General features: G+C 36.6%; 2 protein-coding genes across 2 annotated transcripts in view; both read left to right on the top strand.

Annotated features, from left to right (window-relative positions):
- The first annotated feature begins 1325 nt into the window (after positions 1-1325).
- On the top strand, positions 1326-2259 carry LOC112096139. Its single transcript, XM_024179063.1, has 2 exons — positions 1326-2168; positions 2251-2259. The coding sequence occupies exons 1-2, from the start codon at positions 1326-1328 to the stop codon at positions 2257-2259; spliced, it is 852 nt and encodes a 283-aa protein (XP_024034831.1).
- A 7303-nt stretch (positions 2260-9562) lies between these two features.
- Positions 9563-10439, top strand: part of LOC18035582 (probable indole-3-acetic acid-amido synthetase GH3.1) — a 2559-nt gene continuing 1682 nt past the window's right edge. Inside the window, exon 1 of the mRNA XM_006422807.2 lies at positions 9563-10159. Coding sequence (XP_006422870.2) covers positions 9840-10159 — 320 coding nt within the window. The 5' untranslated portion in view covers positions 9563-9839. The remainder of the gene's footprint in view (positions 10160-10439) is intronic.

Here is a 10439-nt window from a genome sequence, read left to right as displayed (position 1 = left end):
ATCTTTATTTAATAATATAATATTATTATATTTATTTTAAAAATAATAGTACTTTATTTATTTAATATTAATAATTAATAATAATAAATAGTTTATTCTAAGAAAATATTAATTTTGTACTAAATAATATTATATTAATAAATAATAAATATAATATAATTATATTAAATAAAATAAAGTTTCATTTTATATTTACCCTTCTTTTTATTAAATTTACTATAATTATATTTAATAAATATTTAAATAATAATATTATATTTAACTAAATAATAATTGGGTTTGATTCTAAGTTTAATTTACTTAAAAATAATATTAGTATATTAATAGAGAATTAATAATATTATTATATACCATCTTTATTTGAAAATATAATATTATTATATTTATTTAAAAATTATAGTATTATATTTATTTAATATTAATAATTAATACTAATAAATAATTTATTCTAAGAAAATATTAATTTCATACTATGTTAATAGTAAAAATATTTCATTTATATTGCCGTTATCAACAATTTTTAATTTATATAATTAAAATTAAAATTAATAAAAATTGTGATGGTCATAATTAAGAATATTAATTATTATTATAAATTAAAATAAATGTTTATTCATTAAATATATTTTTATTAACTTTGTAATTAAAAATTATTATTCTTTAAATAAGGATAAAATTCTAATTTAAAACTATTTACTCCCAATCCATGTCAAAGTAAACACATAAATTAGATTATGATCTTCATTCCATGCTTCAATTCCAGTGCAAGTAAACAACATACTCCCAATCCCACTCCACACTCCCAATCCTAGTATTCCTACTCCTCAGGATTCCTAATTCCAATCCAAAAAGTAAACGCTACCTATATCTAGACGGCGAATCAATGAATTACATGAACTGCATTCATGTTGAAAATATATACTAACATCAGAAGTCAACAACTTGGAATTGATAAACGAGGGAATTAATTAGATGGTATGAATTAAAAAATGAAATGCAAAAAAGAAAAAGAAAAAAAGATTCGTACTAATAGATATATGTTTCTCTCTTAAGACACCGAAAATCTCTATAATAATATTCTCTCTCATGCAAAAAAGTAGCTATTCCATATTTCATGCAAACTGTACTTCTACTTCCTTCATCCTATATTCTCTCCGTAATTATAATCTTTGTATTAAAATAATAATATTAATAATAATTAATAAGAGTTTGGATTCGGAAACTCTTCCAACTAAAATTAATTCCTTTATATCGCCCATTGACAAGCCTCCCATAGGCTTTTTTCCCTTCTTGTTGTTGCCTGTTTGATTGGCTCTCTCTTTATCATGGAAGGAAGAAGAGATCTTGGTGACCACGGAGATGATCTCCGATGGAGGTTTCCGCCACCAGATAATAACAGCCGCCATCCGGTTACTACTTCACAGCAAAGCCACGTTGCTTCACAAAACCTCCATCTCATCCCAATTTACCAAAAGCCTAATCAGCAAGACTACCACGTTGAAAACCCTAGTTTGCAAAACCCCACAACCCAAGACCAACCGAGTGGTCATCTCCATTATTCCAATTATCCATACGATAAATTTCTCGCCATGGAACCTAGCACGTGCCGTTGCCGAACTCCTGAAAGCAGCTTGAGTAGGCCAAGTCAATCCGCTGCTCATCGTCCTCCTCTTAGTCAGTATCTTCCGTACCCTATACCCCTCAACCAAGCTCAATATTCATTTATAAATTCTTTACCTACGTCTTTCCCATTAGAAAATCATGAAACCATTGATTTGCAAAGCGGTTTTGATTTACAAAGCGGCTTCGAGGGTCTGAAAATTGACGGTCTTGGTCTTCCGAGGCCAAATAATTTAACTGTTCAGCGAAATTTGGTCGCAGCAACAAATCGATATGCGACTACTAACAATGCTAGTCCCAGTTATTCCAATCTTTCTCATGGATTTTTGTCCGATCATCATCACTTGGGGTCATCTACTAATGCCAGTGCTAGGTATAACAATTTTTATGCAAGGGCTCGACACCATCATCATCTAACGAGTTACTCCTCGATTGAGGAACTGAGAGGCCGGATAATTTTGGTGGCGAAAGATGAACAAGGGTGCCGTTTCTTGCAGAAGAAGGTTGATGAGAGAAACCCAATTGATATTGAGATGATTCTTTCCGAAGTGATAGATGATTTGCATGAGTTAATGAGGCACCAGTCGGCTAATCATCTCATCCAAAAGCTCATTGGAGTACTAAATGAAGAACAAATGACAAAACTCATTCTCTCCGTCGTCAGTTCTCAACAAAGACTCCTCAGGATTTGTGACGACTTATCAGGGTACCATTTCCTATTTGTCTTTATACTTTATGTAATAGTTTTTTTTCCCTTAAAAAAGAAAAGAAAAGAAAAGAAACTAGCTTGTTAATTGATTTAACTTTTTTATTTTTTGAAGATCTCGTGTTATGCAGAAATTGTTGGATGCTGGCGAGTACCCTACTCGACAGCAATTGACCCAAGAGCAACAATCTTTGCTTGTGTCGGCTCTGAAGAATATTACTGTCTCGCTGAGCAAGAGCCCGCACGGTAATCACGTGATTAAACGATGCTTGCAAAAATTTCCCCCTGATTATACCAAGGTAATAATGATACCATTACGCTTGTGCCGCCTGTGAAATTTGATTTTCTAATAATTGCATGAACGATTAATTTAAGTTGCCAATGATAATTATTCATTGATATTTCCAAAATTTTGAGGTAAAATGACTGACATGCTGATTCTATAAGATTTATGTGGAAAGAAAACTTCAGAAAGAAACAACTTATCATGCAAGAATATCACTTCAGTTAATTTATGATAATTCATGGTTTGAATTGTTTTGTTGGGCTTTTTGGTTTGTTGGTACTCTTTTTGAGGTATAGAATTTTTCTAAAGATGTACCGAAACCTAAATGTTAGGTTAGCAACACTTCTAAATGCCATTTGATTTCTTCCCACCACCGCATCCAATCTTCAGGACAATCTAGTCCTAGGTTTTCACTTCTCATGAGTGAAAGTTATAGCAACACTTCTAAATGCTGATGTTCGTTGAATGCTTCTATGGTAGAACCCATTCGAGAGACCTTGATAGTCTTAAGAGGGTACATTTTCACATGCTGTATCTCATAATTAATCTTTTAGGGTAGAGTAAAATTTTGAATCTCAATCCATATAAGGGTGAAATAATAAGATGCGTTACCGGTTAAGATATAAAAATTTATAATACTATTATGTCATTTGTCAAATGAGCTAGGGTTTAATTTTATATCATATAATTTTGTATTTCAATTTTGTAATAAATTAAAATTCCATATTCCAGGAAATTAGTCTATGCTAAAAAGAAAGTATTATGTTCGAGTTGATCATCATGTTTACATAGTCCTAACAAAGGAAAAGAACGACTTTCCCGTTTATAAATCTTCTGATATGTACAAATCCTCCAATATCTTGCAGGATCTCATGGAAGAAATCGCAGAGAATTGCCTCGACTTAGCAACAGATAGAAGTGGATGCTGTCTATTGCAATACTGCATACCTCTTGCTCAGGAAGAACAGAAGGCACGCCTTATAGCTGATGTGGTAGCCAATGCTTATGTCCTCTCTGAACATTCTTATGGGTACTTCTTTTTTTCATTCTTTTACACTCTTGTCGTTTGGCAAAATGGTCGCAAGACAATTACTTATAGAAATGGTCACCAGACCCTTTTTTGGGACAACCCTTAAGAGGTGTATATGACCATTTCTGAACACAAAATGAGATCTCTCGGTGGCCCAAAATTCTCGGCAACTATTTTTTGAAATCATGGGATGTTGTTGTTCTTTAACCTACATATCGAATTCATTTCCTTAATGAAAGATTATATCGTTTCTTTAATTTCAGGAACTATGTTGTGCAGTACATACTTGGATTGAAGATACCTCAAGTTACAGCTGATGTAGTTGCTCAGTTGGCGGGGAGGTATTTCGCTCTTTCACTAGGAAAATGTAGCAGCAATGTCGTTCAGAAATGCTTGTTAGAATCAGGAGAGGAGCAATCCACAGGCATTATAAACGAAATTATAAGGCATCCAGAGATTGTGCAACTTATTCTTGACCCTTATGGAAATTATGTTATTCAGACAGCCTGGGATGTATCTCAGGTTAGATCATCCCCACTACCATGCCTTTTGCATTATCTTACTCGGTTCTAATTAAGGCTAAATTTCGTATCTGTTTGGTATTATGGTAAAGTCAAGCTTAAATTAAATTAGATGAGTGTTTGATCAACACCACTAAGGATCAGTGTGCAGTATTGATTTTTAAGCCAATGTGATTTTTTTTTTCTCCCAGTTGGAGTTTTTTTTTTTTTTTTTTTGAAAAATGAAAACATGAGAATTGAATTGAAACCTTAACAATATGAAAAATTAACACATGAGATCTAATGGAATTCAACTGATGGAGCACTGACCTCTCCATTTTTGTTTTCTTTCTCTTTGTTTGACAAACCAGGGACGGAGGATCCGGCAGACTCTTTACGATCTGGTTGTAGACAATTCTCCATTCTTGCAAAGCCACATGTATGGGAAGAATGTGCTGGCAAAAGTCAGAGGAAACAAGAACCGCTTTCATAATCGTGTAGCAATGTGGTAGCAATAAACTTGATGATGAAACCCAAGTGCTCGAAGCTTTTGGACTTGTTGCATGTAGCATTTCCCTCTATCAGAACTTGAAAAAAAATTGTTGTTGCAGTCTGGCACTGTTAAATTGATGTGTGTGTTTTAGGGTTTTGGGTTGTAGGTTAGAGAGTTGGTACGTATGCAGGAGAAAATCTCTTGCAAGGTCATGTTTGTTTGTGTTTTTGTGTTTGTGATTGTGCTCCATTGTTGGTTGTTATATCATTATTAGTCGATTTGGGAATTCCTATATACACAATATTGGGTCTAGTAAATTAACTTCGGATATACTTCTTCTTCTCCTTTTGAGTTGTCAAACTAAAAGTTATAGAAATTTTTGTTTGATCCGTGTATGATCTGGAACGAAATTCTTGCTTTCTTTTACTTTATTTATTTATTTCAATCTTAAGATCTAACTATCCATCTAAGATTCAATTAGGCCAATATCTGTTTTCAGTGGTAAGAAGCCGCTAAGTTCTAAGCTTGAGTCTCACTAATTTGCGTTATCAGGAATTTAGAGTTTATAAATCAGAAGTTGAAGTTGGCTGAGTCCTCATATCTTGTGGAATTTCGAAAGATTAGGTTGGTTTGTTTCTCGGATTATCATGGCAAGACGAAGTCAGTCCTATACTATTAAGTTCCAGTTTAGATTGTAATTTTCAAAGAGTAATATAATAAGTGATTATGTAAATAAATAAATAAATAATCTATTAGACCATACACTATAGATTTGTTTGCAAATTTATGACAAGTTTTTATGACACTCAATACACTTGGCGTCCGCAATTTTTAGGCCACTAGTCTGCTCTAATTAAAAAAATCTATAGTGTCTGGACTAATTCATAAACATCTCTCTCAATTTCACTCTCTCAAAATGGCTTCAGATTCAGATTCTGCCCTTTCACCAAGAGTGCATGCAATAGCTCTATAATTCATCGAGGAAATCACAAGAAATGCTGCTGCGGTAGCCTCGTACGGCACAAATTCGGCGGAGCTACTGATAGAGAGACGTTTAAATCCAAACTTCCTGTAATTACTTAACGAGGATGTTAAGCCTGATGTTCATTGCATAGCTAATGGGGATCGTTCTACTATTTTTGCTAGCCAGTCCGTCTCTAAATTCCTCTTATATAACTATGGTTCAAACACTACAAAACTATAACCCCTAGGAGATTACTTACTATTGTGTTGCCATGTATCCGTTTATCATTACCTTTTTCTCTCCTTTTTTTTTTTTTTCCCTGAAAAGCTATGCAGTAGCGGGACCTGCAGTGGGGATCAAATGCTCTTCCCTAAAACTGAAGAAGAGATGGATCGTCGCCAGTTTCAGTACAACCTTTTTATGGCAATGTTGAATCGGTAAGTTTTTTTTTTTAATAATAATAAAACTAATTAAAATTAAAGTGTGTGCCAAGGCAGCTTTTTTTTTTGTAATGAAAATAGTTTTGGATGAAACAGTTATTGACAAGGGCGAAACCCTACACAGACCACAGGCAAGCTCCTGGCTCGTCCTCTGACCAACAGCTTAATGTAAAGTGACAAGTTCAAGGCTGAACTGCATAACCACCCTTTCAAGATCTGTACGAGCCCTTTTGAGGCCATTCTATGTGCTGACTCATTACAGAGCATGCATACACACATGCTTTGTGGCCTGCTCCAGCGCGAACAAGTTCTCAGGCTTGGCGCTGTCTATGCCTCCGGTTCCCCGAGAGCCTTGAGATTTCTTCAAATTCATTTGCAGTTCTTCTTTCTAATGGCATTGAAACTGGCACACTGAACCAGTAAATTACCGACTCTTCAATTAGGGACTGCGTGGCCAACATCCTTGAGCCCCAACCGGAACTTGCCCAATTTATAAGAACGGAATGTTCAAAGCAAAATTGGGAGGGAATCATCAGTAGAATTCGGCCAAACACAATTTTTTTTGACTCTATTGTCACCCGAGCTATGGCACAACATATTCCTACGCTCGATTATTACAGCGGCGGATTACCAATAGGAAAATGCTAGGGAGTGAGAGGAACGAGAGAATGACGAGAGAAACGATATTTTTTGCTGCCGTTTTGCTTCTTGTTCCTCTCGCTACCTAAAACATTAAAATAATAAAAGAATGAATAAAGAAAGAGTGCTTTATCGCTGCGTGCAGAGGGAAATCTTATCAACTTTTCTCCAGCCCTGACTTTCCTCTCTCCCTCACGCTCCTCTCTCACGCAAATATCACCATCTTCTCAACTAGTCGACATCCTCTTTCCCTCACGGCTTCCAGCAAAAATATTTCGGATTGCAGAACAAATTAAAGTACATACCTTTTTTTTTCATTTAAACGGCCACATGTAATAAGCTAAGTTGTAGTTTCAGTCTCTGATTTGGATTTATCAAGGTGGTATCCAGAAGTGTCATCCTCAGGTTTTGATTTGGAAACCCAACCATTATCAATTGGTTTTGTTTTTTGTTTTGGGACTGTAAGCATAGCCTTCAGGATTTGGTTTTCTAGTTTCAGGATTGAAATTGTAAACTATAAACACTTGCAGAGGCAAGGATTAACAATGACAAGAGAATCAAAGAAGCAATATTGAAAAGGAAGCAGTTGGTGATATATAGCCATTAATTACAAGAGAAGCAGATAATTAAATAGATATGCATGTCATAAGTTGCCACCATATGGATGATCCCCAATGTATAAGTAACTCGACAGCGCTTACGATTGATTTTCAGGTGGGTGTAAAATGGGCGAACTTGAATTATTAGGCTCTCATAAGAAAGGCTTTCATAGTTATGTGTGGCGACATGACATCCAAAAATTTTAGACTTTGTTGTTGCTCATCAATAATTACAGACGAAGCAGATCATCCAACTCTAATATCCTTTTGCTCATCAGTAACCCTATGTTGATTCATTAAGACTTCATTTAATTTTCAATTGATTTTCGTATTTAAAATATGAGCCGATACATCCTGTCATCACTTCTATTTGTGTTAAATGTTTCATTTTGATGGCCGTGAGCAGTTCGTGAAAGGCTGGCTGGAGAGGGAGGAGGCCATGAGCAGTTCGTGAAAGGCTGGCTGGAGAGGCTGTGAGCAGTTTCTGGTTACTGGCTGGAGAGGGAGGAGACCGTGACCGGTTGCTGGCTGGAGAGGGAGGAGGCCGTGAACAATTGCTCTGGCTGGAGAGGGAGGCCGTGAACAGTTGAGAAGATAGTGATTTGCGTGAGAGAGGAAAGTAAAGAGTGAAGCCTGCGTGAGAGAGAGAGGAAAGTGAAAGCCTGCTAGATTTCATGCGCCATTTCTTTATTCAATTTTTTTTAATATTTTAACAAGTGAGAGGAACGTCATTCTCTCGTCCCTCTCGATAGCTAGCAGCACTCTTACCAATAGCAAGCAAGATAATGTCAAAGAGCATGCACGTCCATAGTCCCCAGTTTAGGTGTCATTTAATAAAGCTCCCGTACACCGTTGGGATTCATTTAAAAAGATAATGTCAAAGAGTCAAAACAAATATAACTTGTCCTACACAAAAGAATAGTCTTACAACCGATACCTCCTGAACTTTGTGAACTGTATGTTGCTAACTTTGTTTCTACGGATGGTTCTTGGAATTGGCCAAAGTTTAGTCACATCTTACCCCATCATGCAATGATGAAAATTGCTTCAATCCACCCCCCGTTAGCTTGCAATGGTGTTGATCAATTTTACTAGGTAGCTTCTCCACAAAGGAAATTTTACGGTTAAATCAGCATATGAGCTGTTGGATCATTCTCGTGTGCAGGAAAGTGCCACTTACTGGAGGCTAGCTTGGTCATGGAAGGGCCCGCAGAGTATCAAGATTTTTATTTGGCTGGTGCTGCACAATAGATTAAAGTCTCGGGCAGAACTAGCAGCACGACACTTGAACATTGATCCATCTTGTGAAAGGTGTGGTGCTGATTTAGAGAATACAATTCATGTGCTCCGTGACTGCCCCTATTCGAGAGCAGTTTGGCTACGACCTATTCGAGGAAACAATCAACAACACTTTTTCGAGTCTAGCCTTGCAGACTGGATGTCCGAGAACTTGCAATCCCAGAGCACCTCCCTAGGTAATAAACTTTGGCAAGTCATCTTTGGTGTTGCTATTTGGCGGCTTTGGTTTTGGCGAAATCGGTTTATTTTCACCAAAGATTATTGAGAGAGCAATACTATAGCAATGGATATAAAAGTCAGGGCAGCTGCAATTCAAAGATGTAATTCTTTCCTTAGTGCCACTGACAGAAACTGTATCGAAAAATGGATTCGCTGGATTGCTCCTACTTGGCCTTGGGTTAAGCTAAATACTGACGGTGCCATGAAGCCTTCAGGCCATGCAGGAGCTGGCGGGCTCATTCGTGATTACAGAGGAGTTTGGCAGATCGGATATAGTGCTAACTTAGGCGCTTGTTCAGTAACATCTGCTGAATTGTGGGGTTTACTTCATGGGTTATCCATAGCTTGGCTATATGGCTATCGTAGGGTGATAATGGAAGTGGACAACAAGTGCATCTTGCAGTTAGTCTCTAATTCAAGCCCCATCATCAATGAGCATTTTTCTCTAATCCAAGCCATCCAAGAGCTTATCCGACGAGATTGGTTGATTCAAATTAACTATATCTATCGGGAAGAAAATGTAGCAGCAGATTTTTTTACTACTTATAACTTATCTTTTTCTTTGGGTCTACATTGTTTGCAGTCCCTCCTTTAAATATGCTTAGCATATTAAACAATGATGTATTTGGGGTTGCACACTCCCGCTTAGTGTTGCCTTAGCTCTTTTCAGAACCCTTTATTAATAAAAAAAAAAAAAAGAATAGATCAACATCAATAATGTGTTTGATGGAATGCCTAGTGGAGAATCTCTTGGTGGGAAGCAACATCAATCCACAGGCCATTGATTGGCAAATGTGTTACAGCTGTAAATAGTACAGTTCCTTACTACACAAAGAACAGTTCGTTCCTCGTATGTTATGCTAATTTGCAGTGAAAACTCGAAGTATTCTCTTTTCCATTTTGCTTTTCCATTTAGTATATATTCTCTGAATCTTATCTCTCTACACAATGAAATTCTCTCAATTTTCACCCAGTACAAGCCCTGTTTTGTTCTTCAATAGTATAGAGTAATCATCCTCTCTCCATCTTCTACATTTTGAAAAGATGACTTCTGATTTTGCTCTTTCATCGCCGCTTGTTCCCCGGGTAAGTGAAAAAGATGCAAAAGCTTTACAATATATTGAGGAGATCACAAGAAATGCTGCCACATTTCAAGAGACAGTCTTGGCCGAAATCTTGAGTCGAAACGCTAACTCTGAGTACCTCCAACGGTACAAACTCGGCGGAGCTACTGATCGAGAGACGTTCAAGTTGAAACTTCCTGTAATCACTTATGAGGATATTAAGCCTGACATTCAGCGCATGGCTGATGGAGATCGTTCTGCTGTATTATTAGCCTCTCCCATCTCCGAATTTCTCAAAAGGTGAGAAACTTCAACTTAATTTCTAATTTCTATCTACAATACAGTTAAAATATATATATAACTACAAGTATATTGAACTTTCTGTACCTTTTTTTTTGGTTGGGGGGGGGGGGGGGGGGGGGGGGGGATGGGGGTTTAAATTTTTGGGACCCCCAGGGGGGAAAAAAAATTTTTCCCTTCACCCCAAAAAAAAAGGGGAGAGGGCCCCCTTTTCTCAAAAAAACCTTCTCCGGGGGGGATGAGAAAAGGGGGGTGTATGAAAAACACCCAAAAAACGGGG

Source organism: Citrus clementina, unplaced genomic scaffold (genome assembly GCF_000493195.1).
Source record: "Citrus clementina cultivar Clemenules unplaced genomic scaffold, Citrus_clementina_v1.0 scaffold_8, whole genome shotgun sequence".
NCBI lineage: Eukaryota > Viridiplantae > Streptophyta > Magnoliopsida > Sapindales > Rutaceae > Citrus > Citrus x clementina.
The sequence above is the reverse complement of the archived record's forward strand: the minus strand, read 5'-3'. Positions and strand labels throughout refer to the sequence as shown.

Coding starts and splice junctions, on each gene's coding strand:
- LOC112096139 (XM_024179063.1), top strand. CDS start 1,326: ATGGAAGGAAGAAGAGATCTTGGTGACCACGGAGATGATCTCCGATGG.